Raw genomic sequence first — 17,146 nt, 5'->3', positions numbered from 1 at the left:
AATTTTGTGGCCAAATTTATTTGGGAAAAAGTTGGATATGCTATTTCTCCTTAAAGATTTATTACAAATATTAGGATAGGAATACTGAAGAGTCTTACCCACAAAAAATTTTTAAGATTTTGGTTAACCCGGCAATTCCCAAACATATCATATTGTTGGACTATTAGTTAACATTCTATGGAACTAGCTGTAGAACTATAGAATTTGTTAATCCCAGTTTGGGAATAGTTCTACTTCAGTTATCTTTGTTTTACTGATGAGAAAACTGAAGGGTAGAGTTGGTCACATTACATAAATTGGAAATTATATAAACATCTCCTTAGGGAAAGTTCAAGAAAAAGATATATACATATATTTATTGGTAGGGTGACCACTTGTTTTTAATTTGGCATAAAATCATTTAAATTGATAATATAGGCCAGGTATGGTGGCTCACGCCTGTAATCCCAGCACTTTGGGAGGCCAAGGTGGGCGGATCACTTGAGGTCAGGAGTTCGAGACCAGCCTGGCCAACATGGTAAAACCTTGTCTTTACTAAAAATACAAAAATTAGCTGGGCGCAGTGGCATATGCCTGTAATCCCAGCTACTCGGAAGGCTGAGGCACGGGAATCACTCAAACTCAGAAGGCAGAGCTTGCAGTGAACCAAGATCGTGCCACTGCACTCCAGACTGGGCAGCAGAATGAAACTGTCTCAAAATAATAGGCCAGGTGCTATTTATTACAGGCTCATGCCTATAATCCCAGCACTTTGGGAGGCTGAGGCAGGTAGCTCACTTGAGGTCAGGAGTTCGAGACCAGCCTGACCAACATGGTGAAACCCCGTCTCTACTAAAAATACAAAAAAAATTACCCGGGCATGGTGGCACACGCCTGTAATCCCAGCTACTTGGGAGGCTGAGGCAGGAGAATCGCTTGAACTTGGGAGGCGGAGATTGCAGTGAGCCAAGATCGTGCCGTTGCACCACAGCCTGGGTAACAAGAGCTAAACTCCGTCTCAAAAAAAATAGTAATAAGATAAAATAAATGGATAATATAGTGGGGAAGATCTTAAATTTATTTTTTTAAATCTTGGTTTCTGCCTTCAACTTCTGGTTTTAGTCTACAACATTGCTTAATGTTTTACTGTGTCATATCCTGGGACAATGATTATTAACCTTTTAAAATTGTAGACTGAGATTCTGAAAAGAAAACAAAAGCTTCACAGATTCTCTCATCAGAATTATTAATATGCACACAACTTGTGTAGGATTTCAGGAGGTCATTGACCTTCTAAACCTATCCATTGACTGCAGATTAAGAATTCTTCTCTTATGATTCAGGGATAATGAATTTATGGCTATTAACCAACATAACTCTCACTCTTGAATTGTAGTATTAAAAAGCCCACCAATCTGTAGATGTTTATTAGGTATGTATATTGCATAATTCTACACTGAAGAATCCCATAAGTATAATATAGTGTCACCACTCACAAGGAATTTAATATTTCCTATGGCTTAAAACATATTTTTGAAAAAACTTTACATGATAAGACTCATTTTACCTTACCTTAGAAATATTTATGGAAAGCTCTGTAAAATTTTAGAGTAAGTGAAATACACAGGGTTCAGGAAAGGTTAGTCCTCTAATGAGCAGTTAGAAAAACCATCATGTGCTATATGTGAGCAATGTTTGGGATATCTCTAGGGAAGTGGACATTATTATAACTTCCAAACACGTCTTGCATTGATCAGTGATTTTTCTGTCTTCTCACTCCATCAGGGACACCCGTGCAGTAAGATGCAGAATTTCCCGTCTTGCATTTTTAAGAAAAATGCCAGAAGAGACTCTTTTTCTTCAGGAGTATAAACTGGTGCTTTATTTACCAGGCAGTACTGGATTTCAGTGTAGGCCCAGTTATACAGATTTATAAATCAAAGAGAATATAGATGAAGTTGGATGCAGTGGCACATACCTGTAATCCTAGCAGCTCAGGAGGCTGAGGTGGGAGGATCTCTTTAGGCCAAGAGTTTGAGACAAGTCTGGGCAACATAGCAAGACCCTGACTCTAAAAAAGATTTAAAAATTAGCTGGGGGCCGGGCGCCGTGGCTCATGCCTGTAATCCTAGCACTTTGGGAGGCTGAGGCAGGTGGATTGTCTGAACTCAGGAGTTTGAGATCAGCCTGGGCAACATGGTGAAACCCCATCTCTACTAAAATACAAAAGAAATTAGCCGGGCATGGCGGTGTGTACCTGTAGTCCCAGCTACTCCGGAGGCTGAGGCAGGAGAATTGCTTAAACTCAGGAGGCGGAGGCTGCAGTGAGCCGAGATCACACCACTACACTCCAACACTCCATTCTGGGCGACAGAGCAAGACTCTGTCTCTACAAAAATAATAATAATAATAAAAAATACATTAAAAATTAGCTGGGTATGGTGGCACATGCCTGTCGTCACAGCTACTTGGGAAGCTGAGATGGGAGGATTGCTTGAGCCCAGGGGCTTGAGGCTGCAATGAACTATGATCATACCACTGCACTCTAGCCTGGGTGACAGAGTGAGACTCTGAATATTAGGGGAAACAAATGTGTGTGTGTGTGTGTGTTTGTGTGTATGTACTGAAAGAGACAATGTCTGAGGATTTTTTTTTTTTTTTTTTTTTTTGAGACAGAATCTTGGAATCTCGCTTTGTTGCCCAGGCTGGAGTGCAGTGGCGCGATCTCGGCTCACTGCAAGCTCCATCGCCTGGGTTCACGCCATTCTCCTGCCTCAGCCTCCGGAGTAGCTGGGACTACAGGCGCCCGCCACCACGGTGGGCTAATTTTTTGTATTTTTGGTAGAGATGGGGTTTCACTGTGTTAGCCAGGATGGTCTCGATCTCCTGCCCTTGTGATCCACCTGCCTCAGCCTCCCAATGTGCTGGGATTACAGGCGTGAGCCACCGCCCCCGGCCTGAGGATTGTTAACTAAAAAGTTTGAGACCCAGATCTGATCCTTATTTTCTGTTGGACATCCGTTGAAGAGTTGAGCTGCTTTACAGAGATGGCTTATATCCACTAAAGGCCTGCACTACAGCTAAATTATAATAGGTCATTGGAATGCTTGGCACGCAAGGCCCTTTATGTGCTAATTCAAACCTGAATCCTTTTGCTTCTTTACATATTATCTGTATTCCTATTTGCCATTCTCTGAACTTGCAACATACTGTTATTTCTAGTACCTGGAATTCCTCCTGACTTCCATCTTTATCCACCTTTCAAAGATGCTACCTATTGTTTAAAGCTCAATTCGTGAAGCCTACAGATGAAAATATTCCTTCCTTGGAACTTAATATCTTCCTGTTAGTCTTTGCACTGAATTAGTTTTTTATACATTTTTTCTCACCAAAGGCCAGGCCTGCATCTTGCTCATTTCTGTGTTCCTTACAGCACTGGCAAGAGTTTGAACTTTGTAGTTGTTCAGTAAGCATTTGTTGATTAAATGTAAAACTCCAGAGAAAATAGGTGGTACTTAGTATTAACAATTAACATATATTTTTACTTGTATATGGGAATTGATAGGGAGCATCCTCGAATGGGAAAACATCATTTTGGAAATGGACAGGGGTGGGTGGGAAGAGTAGTTGAATGCTATCTCCTTGCACGTCTGACCATGCACGGTTTCAGAATTCTTGCTGCTTTAACTACTATTACTACCATTTTACAAGTGTCTTAGTTTTCATTTTACCCTACACACTGTATAATGCTATTGGTGATTGCAAATGAGGTGTAAATTCAGATGAGTGAATGTCTTCATGTGATAGTAGATAGTTTCCAAAGGAGTGATTTTTTTTTTCCGTTACAGGCATGTAATGAATTTACTACACATGTGATGAACCTTCTCCGAGAACAGAGTAGAACACGTCCCATTTCTCCAAAAGAGATTGAAAGAATGGTGGGCATCATCCATCGAAAATTTAGTTCCATTCAGATGCAGCTCAAACAAAGCACTTGTGAAGCAGTTATGATTTTAAGATCAAGGTTCCTTGATGCCAGGTATGTGAAGCCATAAATCTATTGCATGGCTTTCCCCCGTCTGTCACTCCTTGTGTATTATTTTCTGTAAAACTGACCAGTTGGTCTTAGATTCTTTTGGCCATATGAGTCTTTTGTACAATGGACAGGTAATTCAACTCATGGTTCCTGTGCTGTCAAGCTTTCCTGTCTGGGAATGGTAATGTGGGTTAGCTGCCAGTTTAGTGACTCAGGAAATGAATAGGATTAGTGTCTCTGCTAATGACTTTAGGAATATGTAGCCTTTCCATTCTGATGCTAAAAGGTATTTTTAAGAATAGTTTTCTGCATATAACTATTTTAACAAGGGGTATTTTGTAAGAATTTCTTAATGTTACACGGGTTGTGCATAGTATGGGAAAATACTTGGAGATATTGATACTCCTAAGAAGGAAGTGTCATTTCAGTTAATAGCAGTTACCACAAAACTCCAGAATCTGTATTTCCAAATCAAGAAAGAAAGCCTACCATTTTTCCTGTAAGGATGAAAATTTCCCTTTATCTGAAGCTTTCCCCAAGTTTCACAGGAGTTAGGTAATATATTGTATATGGTAATAAATTGTCTACAGTGACCTACTGAGTGACAGAACAGAAGAATTGTCAACGTCCTAGTGTACACTGCCTCTGTAGGGATGCCTCTCGGGGCATTGCTAAAGCTTATGATGAATCTGCAGCTTTGGAAAGGAGTTTCTATTTTGTTTTTCTTTCTTCTCCCATGGAATCTGACAGTGGTGATAATTATCATCCAAATCTCACAATATTAAAGGAAATAACTAAGATAGCTTCTCAACTGGAAAACAAAGTGTGTGGAGCATTTTCAGTGTTTTTCATTTTAGCTCTTTATTTTCGTCTCAGTTCCTGCCCATCCTTTTGTACATGGGCTAACACAGTACCTACTAGTCTCCCTGTCTCCAGTCCTACTGCCCTCCAGCCCATCCTCCATATCCCTTGTCTGTTTCTATAACATCACCGTGCTACCATGATTGCTTTGCTTGAAAACCACAGTAGCTTTCCAATGCTGGATATATGCATACTTAACATATACACTCCTTAACCTGACATTTAAGGCCTGTCCCTCTCTGCATTACTTCTTTGTTGTTGTGAAGATTTTATTATTCTTTTTTCTATTTTAAAAATGCCAAGCTCACTATGGAAAGTTTGGAAAATATATGGAATAAAAGGATGAAGGATAAAAGTTAACCTCATTTTTATTACCTAAAGAAAAAATCACTATAAATGTTTTATAATATTCTCTCTCTTTTTGTTTGTTTGGGGGCTTTTTAAAAGAAATATTTCTGTGATGGGTCAATATGCATAATTTGGTCTGCTTTTTAAAAAATTTACCATGAATACATAAACATTTTCATGTAGTATAAGCTCTAATTATTAATAGCATTTTAACAATTGAAGTTACCAAATGAATATAAAATAAATAATGTCCTTAGCATTCCCTTATTTTTGAGCATTTAATTTGTCTCCATTAATTTTTCTTTTTCTTTTTTTTTGAGAGAAGGTCTCATTCTGTCACCCAGGCTGGAGTGCAGTAAGTGATGCTATCATGGCTCACTGCAGCCTCGACATCCCATGCTCGAGTGATCTTCCTGCTTCTGCCTCCCGAGTAGCTGGGAGGCATTTGCCACCATGCTCGGATAATTTTTGTATTTTTTGTAGAGATGGTGTTTCACCATGTTGCCCAGCCTGGTCTTGAACTCCTGAACTCAAGCTATCCTGCCTCCCAAAGTGCTGGGATTATAGGCAGGAGCTACCATGCCCAGCCAACTATTAATTTTCATATAATTTCTTCCTTTCTTCCTTCCTTCCACAAATATTTATTGGTACTGAGGATATATTGGTAAACAAGACAGATTAATATACTTGCCCCAATTGAGCTTATATTCTACTTGAAGAAACAGACAGTAAACAGGTGAACAAATATACCATAACATTCTATTTAATAATGTAATGAAATGTAATAGGGTGATAAGTGGTATGCAGAAAAATAAAGCAAGTCAAGGGGAGAGAAAATGGAGAGGGTACTATTTTAGATAGATTTTTATTTAAACTAACATTTTAATGAAAATCTTCATTGATTGAACCTTTTTGGTCTTTAGGATTATTTCCTAAGGATCAATTCTTAGAAATGGAATTATTAGATCTGAGTTTGAACATTTTCAGTGTTCTTATTTATATATCACTAAATTGTTCTTTCCTGTGTTTCTTCCAAAATGAAATGCTTCATGGAATTATGTTTCTACTGCTTAGAATTCCTTCTTTTCCTAAGTCTAACCACTTAACTTCCCTGGCTCCCACAACAAACTGTCTCTCTAAGCTGGTTACCAGTAATGAGTCATCATCTGTGAGGGTATCTGGAATGGAGCCCGGAGTGGAACCAGTGCTTGTACTTGTTGGATCTAGTGAGATCTTGCTCATCGTTCCGGGTCTGGTCTAAATGCTCGCTTTTCAGAAAATCCACCTTAATCACCCCACTGGACTAGCCCTTCCTTCCCTTGAACACTTATACTATGTTTACGCAACTATTCAGACTGAAAGTCATGTAGGCTCCCTTTTCTTGTAGTTTTTCATGAACATTTCTTCTCTCCCTTAGTAAGCCACAGTGTCATTGAAAGCAACAGCCAAGACTTACACATTTGCATTCCCCACAATTCTAGCAAGTGACTTACATGTTAGAGGCTACCAAAAATAATTTATTGACTGGCCATATGAATGAATAATTCCACTTAATACTTTGTAACAGCTCAAATCAGGGTTAGAGAGGTAGCATCAGAAGACAAAAGACATTTTAAAATTATTTGTCTAATTTGAGCATTTTAATAAAAAGTATTATGTAACAAAGATAGTAAAACATGTCTGATAGAAATATTTTCTAATATAATTGCTATCCTTATTTCTGCTGATACTTTCCCATTCTTGTCAACATGCATGCTTATTTTTTAAATAACTGCATTCATAATGTATACACCTAAATGATTTATTTTTCTTCCATGAAGAGAAAGTATATTAACAGCCTAAAGTGAGCAGGGCCAGAATGAGAGAGTGGCAGAGCTTGGAGCAGAGTCTCTTCTCCCGTAGAGATTGCTGTTAGTAATGTTGTGATGCTGATGGAACACAGGCCTGGACTGATGTGCCACTGCACACTGGCCTGAGGCATAGCCATTTAGAGTGTGGTGAACCCTGGGGGAGTGAAACTGAGGGGAAATGCTTAATGGGCATTTTCTACAGGATGCTTTCTAAAAAATAAATAACGTATAAGACCAAGTTCTCTCCTGTGCCTTCAAGTGAATGCAAATACTGAGCTTTGGTTCCATCTATTCTTGTAGTGCCTCCCAGCAAGCCCTCTGCACTGAGAAGGCAAGGGGCTCTGCTCTAGGCAAACATGCTCAGTCAGATATATGATTCCCTTGCTCACTCTGACTTCCCATGCTCATGTTTGCTTCATAATTGGACAAGACAAAGCATGCACCAATGCAAAACATTTAAGAATAAATTTGGGTAGGTCCGTCTCCTCTTCCAGTAGAAGTGCTGTAGTTTGGACACAGCCAGAATGTCCGGTGAGCTATTCTGTTTGTTCTCTGAGGTGTTTTGATGTTTGTTAAAAACCACCCGTGGGCAAAAGTGATGTGAGCCAAACTTCTCTTTGCTTTTCTAGATATATTTCTTTTTGATCCTCCTTTCACACGTCGCTATTTCCCACAGAAATGCACTTGTGTCATCTATTCCCATCTACCCTGGGCCTTGCTCCTGGGCTCCAGGAGCTTGCTTACATATAGTGGAATTGAGTGGAGTGGCTGGAGCAGGGATACAGGGAGGGACAAGGAGGGTTGGAACAGGCAGGTGCATATCTAAGGGGGCAGCTATCACTCAGCTTTAACCTAGAGCTGCCTTCTGAGAACGTGGGCCCAGTACTGTTGGTATCCCAATTTTTCATAAGAAGTCAGAAACCTAGATTTTTATGAGCAGGTAATTACTGTGTGGTCTCAATAAATAATGTCTATGGGCAAGATAATGTCCATAAATTTGACATTTTCAGTATCTAGTCTAGACATTACCCATGCACCTACTCATCAGAGTGTACCTCTTCAATGTGCTCTCACCTCGGGACCTTGTCTTTCTTTTCAAGCAACACATGACTCCTGCAAAAATGCTAACTGTTCTTCTTTTTGGTGTATTTGTCTTCATTCCATTCCTTCCCTGTCTTCTCTTACCACCTCCCCATCCAGTTCATCATCAAATCCTGTTGATTTTAATCCCCAAATAGATCTTGAATCTCATCTTCATCCTCTAGAAAACAACAGTTTAACCCTCCTAAAAATTATTGAAATTAAGACATTTCAGGACTAAAACCTGAGTTGTTTTGATCAGACCTAGATTTCTTGCTCCCTTGACTCTCCCTTAATGTTGAAATGTAGATCACATACTTAACCTGCCATATGAATGACACCATTTTGACTAGAAGAATCTCATAGAGTGCATACCTATACAACAGCCTACTGACTCTTTGTTTTCTGACTGTGGGATATCACAATTGAGAAGAATTAAGATTATTTGGAAGAAAGTATTAAGAAAATTATCTGGGGAAGGTATTTTCTAATTACTGGAGTACTTAATTGAAAGTGAATTCTGACAAATGATAATTTTCAGGCTGGAATTCTTTAAAATCTTAATAACAAAACCCAAATATAAATGACATTTTTGCTACTTGAAATATGTTGTTAATAAATGCTTGATCTTTTGAAAGTCTGTTACCCCCTTCCCAACAAAAACAAAAGATAACTTTTTGTTCTCTCCTCTTTGCCTAGTGAAGGAAATCATACCTCAGTCCAGGAAGTTGCTTAAGCAGAAAAACCTAGAAATCCTTCCCGAAGCATTTTTTTTTTTCCTAAACTTCCTTCTCTATCTCCCTCACTCACTCCTCCCATTCAATACATCATCAGGTCCTGTTGCTTTTACCTTTCAAGTAGATCTTGAGTCTTGTTTTCATTGCTCTCACCTTGTGCCAAGTTACTATCATCTTCATTTTGACCAGTGCAATCATCTCCTAAAATGGGCTTTGCAGTTCCTTTCATGCCCTCCTCCACCTATTCTCAGCAGTCAGAATGATCTTTTAAAAACATAAAACTTAAAACCTTCAATAGTTTCCTATTGCACTCAGCATAAAATCCAAAAATTCTTATAGCTCCACTGAGCTTCTGTAATCTGCCCCCTGCCCATCCTTCCAGACTCATCTCACACATTCCCTGTCTTTTACGGTGCCCCAACCTGCTCTAACCCTTTAGACAAGATATTTCTCTTTCAGAACTCTTCCTCTGCCCAGTCCTCTTCCCTGTAAGCTCTCTGATAGACTTTGTTTGTTCTCACTGGATCTTCATTGAATATCTAAAATATTAGGTCTTCAAAGAAAGAAGCACAATTAATTGTGCTTCATAGTCTGGTATTTTTCTCAGTGATCCTACATCTTAAAATGAGTTGGATAATGCCTTGGAGGATGTCTAGAACATAACGTATAATATCACAGAAATAAATTAGACCTTAAGGATGTTTAAAAAGAGAAATCTACTTTTTTGGTATCATCCTAATTAACCCATCCCTCTTAGGTTAATGCTGATTGTAACTGCAATTATTTTCTTTCACTCTTGTCATAGACGGAAAAGGCGTAACTTCAGTAAACAGGCCACAGAAATCTTGAATGAATATTTTTACTCACACCTCAGCAACCCCTACCCCAGTGAAGAAGCCAAAGAGGAGCTGGCCAAGAAATGCAGCATCACAGTGTCACAGGTGAGAAAGGACCCATGGGTCTGTCTTGTTCCCTGTGGAGACAGGAACCTCATTCCTTCCTCAGGGCATTATTATCAAATTTCATATCCAAATGTTCTATCATCAAAAAAGATATAAGGAAAATGTAGATATTTCCACAGTTTTAGGCAAGATTTTAAACCTTAGATAATTTTTAAAAACTGTAAGTGGCGAAGAATCAAGACCACCACCACCCCCATTCCCCAGTGTAAATCTTCTCTAGAGAGGACATAAACATGCCATGGGGAGAGATGCAGTTTACACTTAAGTGACTCTCCAGTAAATGGCATGTATTCCTGGTTTCCCTGATTTAGATGACTGACCTAAGCTTCTACCAGCAAGAAACCAATTTATTTGTTGCCAAAAGGAAATTTAATATAACTCTTTGGTGAAAGCTTTGAGGAATTCACCAGGCCCTTTCTTGGTAACATACTACAATGTTTGAATCCCAAGGATTTCTTTGCTTCCTTATTATCCATTAAACAGAAGAATTAAATTCATGCTTTCAGGGTTTCTGATTTTGGGGTTTTTAAAAAAATGTTTATTTGTAGTAATTTCTGACCCTGAAGTTAGTTGTCATCTTCTAACAAAAATACATTTAGTTTTAGTCAGATAGACTGGTATTTGGACTGAGGATTGGAAACAAATAAATTAACAAACAAGTGTACCTCTTTAGAACATAAATATATCGTATTAGCATTACCTCTAAAATACAATTTTATATAAATGTTCATATTATTGTTAATAGATTGACATTTGAAGAGCATTTCTTTATAGCATGCAAAAGCAGTAGTTTACCAACCAGTTTTTGTAGTGAAACTTAAGGAAAAGCTGACGCTTGTCAAAAATTTCAGTGTTCACTAGGGGTCACATGAAACCACTTTTAAAAGTAGTTTCTAAATAAATACTGGTGCTGTAGATAAAGTTCAAGATACTAAAGATCCCTTTCAAGTTCCAATGAGGGTCTCATATCAGTGTATGAAGTCATTGTTATTTGAGGGAATAGGGCCTGGGTGTAAGATGATTTCCAGCTCCTCTTTTGGCATTATTTTCTGTAGAAACTCAAGAGCAAACTTTGATTCATAACTAAGGTTTCATTCAAGGTTTCTTGTCATTTCTCTTATGAAATGGTATATCTTGATTTCTTTTTACGCAGTTAGAAATGGAATATAATTGATTTGGATTACCAGCTTACATAGACATATATTATATAAAACATTACTAACTGGGTTACTCACTTCCATATGAAATATGGAGGAATAATATGATATGCCGGGTTAGCCAGAGAAGACAAAATTAAAAGAAGAATCGTTTCAAGTAGGATTTTATGGCGAGTGGCTTTTCCCTGAACATTAGTGAAAGGATTAGGTTCATGCCGAACACCAGATGATGATGCCACGCCTGGTTTTCCTGTTCTCACAACCACTCTCTGACTTAGAATTTGGATGTTTGTGGATGAGTTTAAGCATTTTCTTGCTGCCACTCTTTTTAAAAAAACAATTCTATAGTATATGCACCATTAGAGAATAAAACAGATTAATATCATCTATTTCAAAAACAATAGAATCTGGAGTTTTCATTAGCTGTAGTACTTCACACTTTGTGTGTAGTGTAGAGTGTGCTCAATACACACTTGTGGAATAAGTGATAAAAAGGTTTCCTTCTGGCTGTTCTGAACTAGGGAGTTTTAACTTCTAAAATAGGCTAGGAACCCACTTACCAGTGTGTTTTTTTTAAAAACAGTTAATTATTAAATTTATTTCACTTGTTTACTATGGAAAAGTAGCTTTATTATGTTTTGAATTTTTTTTTTAGCAATTGCTGAGAAAAAGGTACAGAGGTAGAAATAATATAGATATAGCTCTGTTACTCTGTCTAAAAAGCAAACTTTCTGACCTTGTTTCTTCCAGGTCAGCCTTTCAAACACAGAATTTCAGAAATAAGTTATGCTTATAAATTAATGGCCTTTTGTTTAAGTTTTTAAAAAGTGAAAGCAAAGAATTTCTGTTCTAGGCCTGACAGGTCAACTGCTTTTGCTTTTTCTTTTTTTAAGACAGGGTCTCGCTCTGTCACACAGGCTGGAGTGCAGGGATATGTTATCACAGCTCACTGTAACTTTGAACTCCTGGGCTCAAGCAATCCTCCTGCCTCAGCCTCCTGAGTAGCTAGGACTACAGGCACGCCACCACACCCAGCTGATTTTTTAATTTTTTGTACAGACAGGGATTCACCCTGTTGTCCAGGCTGGTCTCGAGCTCCTGGCCTCAAGTGATCCTCCAGCCTCAGCCTCCCAAAGTTTCGGGATTACAGGCATGAACCACTGCACCTGGCTAACTACTTTCAAAAGAGAAAAAATATTGTTTAAAATGTAAATCATACTGAAATACAATTAAATTTAGAATCTAGAAATTGTTCATAGAGAAAACCAACTTTAAAAATATTGAAGCCCCCTGGAAACAGGCAACTGGAATAACACTATTTTTACTAGATTTAGAATATATGAAACTCTGATTTATTATTTACTGCAACTGCTTATAATAATAATAGGGAAACTTCAGAAGAAGTGTAAGGCAATATCTTTAGTGCTGTGAGGGCAGGCGAGAATTCCTTAAACAGGACATAAAATGTGTAAGGAACAAAAGAAAAGACTGATAGATTCAATGGTAGAACTTTTGTTTATCAAAGTACTTAATAAAGACTGAAAACATCAACATGATACAACTATTCAGTAAAGATTGGATCAGATATAATTATCAATAGATATTAAATCTAGAGGAAAATTTAGATGAAGAACATGGTCTTAAAGTGTCTCTCCATAGACCATTTAAAGTTACAAGAGATTTAAAAAAAAAGTAATAGTAGAGTGGAGAAATGGGACAAAAACTTGACCAAGTGATTGGAATCAACATCACCAAGGAGGAGCAGACGGACATTGGGTGTAGTATTTCATCCAAGAACATAACCTGAGTCTAATCACAAGACAACACCAGCCAAATCCCAAATGAGGAATGTTCTATTGAAGACAAAAGCGGGGAAGGAGCATTGTTCTTTAAAAACGTCCAAGAAAGGCCAGGGAAATGTTCTAGATTAAAAGAAGCTAAAGAGATATGACAAGTAATTGCAATACTTTACCCTAGACTGGATTCTGTACTGTAGGGAAAACCATACCATAAAAGATATTATTGGGTTAAATTTACTGAAATAAATTGTAATTGATAATTGTACTATGGTTATGTGAGAGAATCTCTCTAGACTTAGGAAATACACACTGACTGACTTAGGGGTAAAGGACCATGATGTGTATAACTTAGCCTCAGATGTTCAGAAAAAAAAAAAATGTGTGTTTGCATGTATATGTGTGTGTGTGTGTATATAAACACACATACACACACACACAGAGCATGAGTGCCCACAAAGATAAAACAAATGGGGAAAAATAATAATAGGGGAAGGGCATATACAAATATTCTTTATGCTGTTTTTATTGTTGCAGCTTTTTTCACATTTGAAATTATTTTCAAATAAAATATTTTCTAAACTGTAGAAACAGTCCACACACTGCAAGAAGATATTTACAAGTGTATAAGCAACAGAGGATTAAAATCCAAAATATATAAGGAACTCCTATAAATTAATAAGAAAAGACAAAGAACCGATTTCAAAAATAGGCAAAAGAGTCAAACAAGGATTTCATGGAAGAAAAAATAGAAATGGTCAATTGTATGAAAAGATCCCCATTCTTATTAGGAATCAGGAAAATATGATTTAAAAATTGTAGTAGAATAACTTATATTTCCTAGATTGGCACATTCTGCTACCAAGAATGTGTAGCAGTAGGAGCCCTTATAATATTGGTGGTAGGGACGTAAATTGATATAGCCACTTTGGAAAACTTCTGACATTATTTTATAAATTTGAACATGCATATACCATTCAACCCACAATTTCTAGAAGACCTCTTGTATGTATTTCAGGAAACACTGGTAAGAGCATTCATAGTAACATTGTTTGAAATGGCAAAAAATTTGAAACAAACCATTTGTCCACGGACTGGAGAAATGGATAAATATGCTGTGTTATAATCCCACAATGGAGCACTATTCAGCAATGGAAAAAGAATGATCTACAAGTATCAATTCATGTTGAGTGAAAAATGCAAATTGGAGAATACACGTAACATAACATTTTTAGGAAGTTTAAAACCAAGCAAGCTAAACAGCATATTGTCAGGGGAGACATATATGTGGTTAAACATAAAGGAAAGAAAGGCAATGATAAAATTAAAAAAGGGCCGGGTGTGGTGGCTCACGCCTGTAATCCCAGCACTTTGGGAGGCCAGGAGTTTGAGACCAGCCTGACCAACATGGAGAAACCCCGTCTCTACTAAAAATACAAAAAGTAGCCGAGTGTGATGGTGCATGCATGTAATCCCACCTATTCGGGAGGCTGAGACAGGAGAATTGCTTGAATCCAGGAGGTGGAAGTTGTGGGGTGAGCCAAGATCGTGCCATTGCACTCTAGCCTGGGCAACAAGAGCAAAACTCCATCTCAAAAAAAAAAAAAAAAAAAAAAAAGAATCCAATGAGATGGGATCAAGAAGGAACAATCAAGGAGTTTCAGTGTTACTAACAGTCTTTCTTAATTTCAGTGGCAGGTTTACAGAGATTAATTTAATTATTATGCATTACAAACCTGCATATATAAGGCAAGGAAGTCTCATGTCAGTTATTAAATCTAAGTAACAGAATTTAAAAAGACTGTTTCCATTCGTTTAATAAACATTTATTGAATAATGCTGATTATGTGCCAAATACTGTGCTAGGGATGAAAGAGACATCAGTGAACTTAACCAGACAGACCCATGTCCTACCTGATAGAAATGTGTACACATACTCACCAAAAGATATGTATAGGAATATCCTTAGTAACAGTATTCATAATAGCCAAAACTAGAAACAATGCAAACGTCCATCAAGAGGAAAATAGGTAAACCAGTATGGTATATTTATGTATATTTGGAATGTTATGTAACAATGAGAATGAATGAACTATAACTATATGTAACTACATAATGCTAAGTAAAAGAAGTGCTTGATTTCATTTATAAAAAATGGAAAAACTTGATTTCATTTATAAAAAATAGAAAAACAAGCGAAATTAACCTTGGGGGTTAGAAATCAGATTAATAGTTATCTTTGGGGGAATGGTGATTGGAAGGAGGAAGAACTATTTCTTGATCTAAGTGTTAGTTCCATGGGTATGTTCACTTTATGAAAATTCATTAAACTCTATACCTATGATGTGTGGCCCTTTTTTGTATATTTTTATTTTATTTGACTAAAAAGTTTACTTTCATAACAAAAACAAGCTTGCCCTCATGGAACTTACATTTTTGTGGGGGTATACAGATAAGTAAACAAGACAGTCAGTTACAAAGTGATAGTTGCTCTTGACAAATGAAGGAGGGAAGTGGTTAGAGGATGCAATTTTTAATAGGGTGGTAAAGAAAGCCCCTCCTGAGGAAGTGTCTTTTGGTTAGATTGAAGGAGATGAAGGACAAGTCATGTGGATAATCAGTGAGGAACATTCTAGCAGAGGGAACAGCAAGTACAGAGGCCCTGAGGTAGAAGTGCCCTGAGCAAGGGAGCAAGTAGTAGGAGATGAAGTTAAAGATGCTGGGGACCAAATAAATGGTTCATGGGCCTCCTAGGCCATGGTGATGACTTGGGCTTTCACTGTGAGATGGGAAACTGAGGAGTGACATGGATCTGACTTAAGTTTTATAGGATCACCATGGCAGCTGTACTGACATTAGACCCTGGGAGGCAAGGGAAAGCAGAGCTATCAGTTGGGGTACACTTGAGTGTTCACTTAATTGAGTATTTGTGATAGAAATGATGAGATGTGACTGGGTTCTGGATAAATTGTGAAGGTACAGGGTTTCCTGATAGGTTGGATGTAGAATGTGTGAGAAAGAGATTTGCTAAACCAGAATTTGAAATTTCTGATTTCTTGACTTGCTTTGATTAAGTAAGCAAAAGGGAGTTCCTCTTTTACCTAACACCCTGAAAATTGACAAAAGAAGAAACTATTTCACATGTCATGTGCATTGAGAATCATACTTAAATTGTCACATACTCTTAATTAGTAGAGCAGATATTAATATACTTTTACTTTTTGGAATAGAGCTAATTTACATTGATTATTCAAGTTACTAAGCCATAAAAAAATTCATCATTCTCCTAATTCCAATTTTGAATTTGAGTAACTGGCTGTATTTTCTCTGCCAGGTGTTTTTAGAATGAAAAATGTTAACTTATTCTTCATTTCTACTGTAATTGAAATGTACTGTAAAGAAAGGATTGATTTAAAAACAAAAATGAGAACCAGAAATGGTATTTATTCACTCAACCAACATATTTTAGAGCTCTTAAAGAGGCAAATAAGACCTGCTTTTATAATAGTCTAATATAAATAACATCACAATCTAACCCATACAGATGAGGAAACTGAAGTTCAGAGAAGTTAAGTGATTTGACAAGGGTCACAAGCCTTAGTGAGTAGGGGACTTGGGGATTTTTACACAGATATTCTTAATAAAAGGGGAGAAACTGAAGTCTTACTTTTTTTCTTGCAAGAGGCAGTGTGATTCATTCATCCCCAGGGCCCAGGCTGCAGAGTGCTGGTTTGTGAGGCACAGACCTTGGATTATATCACTAGGGCGGCATCATTTTCCCGCTAAGCTACTTTAGAGACTCTGGGCTAGTTAGTAGTCTGAGGTCTCTTTACTCATTAAACTACTTATTCCAAAGCAGTGAATATTCAGTAAGCTAATTAAAATTTGTAAGTAAGATTTCCTTATTAAAAAAACTATTAAAATAAGAAGAAGCCCGTTAAAATAATAATTAGAGCAGGAAAAAAGAAGATGACTATCAAATTACAGTACTTTTTTTCAGCTATACATAAAGGCCTTTTCAGTTGCTTTGGCAGTAGACAGAAGGCAGAAGTAGATTCCTACTGCAAGTATGCAGTTGGTAAACCAGAAACAAGTTGAAGGAAAAGGCAGCTATTTTGTTAAAACGGTTCTTTCACATGTCTTAAAAGAAGGCTACAGACCCTCTGTTCTAAAAGCTCTGATTGTGTATCCCAGTGGAGGTGGGACATCATTAAACAGTGTGCAGAGAATAAAAGAGCATGTTGTAAAAAATGGGAGCTTTGAGGATGCTATAGCACCAAGTACAGATGAGGCATATCTGCAAGATTTAAAGAAAACAGGGAAGCTTCTGATTTTTTTGT

The 17,146-nt window shown here is 37.4% G+C and overlaps 1 protein-coding gene across 2 annotated transcripts in view; it reads left to right on the top strand.

The window, feature by feature from the left end:
* Positions 1-17,146, top strand: part of PBX3 (PBX homeobox 3) — a 220,809-nt gene that overhangs the window by 179,242 nt on the left and 24,421 nt on the right. For both annotated transcript variants that reach the window (XM_016961669.4, XM_016961670.4), the window contains exons 4-5: positions 3,828-4,018; positions 9,697-9,832. In XM_016961669.4, coding sequence (XP_016817158.1) covers positions 3,828-4,018; positions 9,697-9,832 — 327 coding nt within the window. The remainder of the gene's footprint in view (positions 1-3,827; positions 4,019-9,696; positions 9,833-17,146) is intronic.

The sequence above is a fragment of the Pan troglodytes genome, chromosome 11 (assembly GCF_028858775.2).
Source record: "Pan troglodytes isolate AG18354 chromosome 11, NHGRI_mPanTro3-v2.0_pri, whole genome shotgun sequence".
Classification (NCBI taxonomy): domain Eukaryota; kingdom Metazoa; phylum Chordata; class Mammalia; order Primates; family Hominidae; genus Pan; species Pan troglodytes.
Note: the sequence above shows the minus strand (reverse complement) of the source record. Positions and strands in the feature narration are given on the sequence as shown.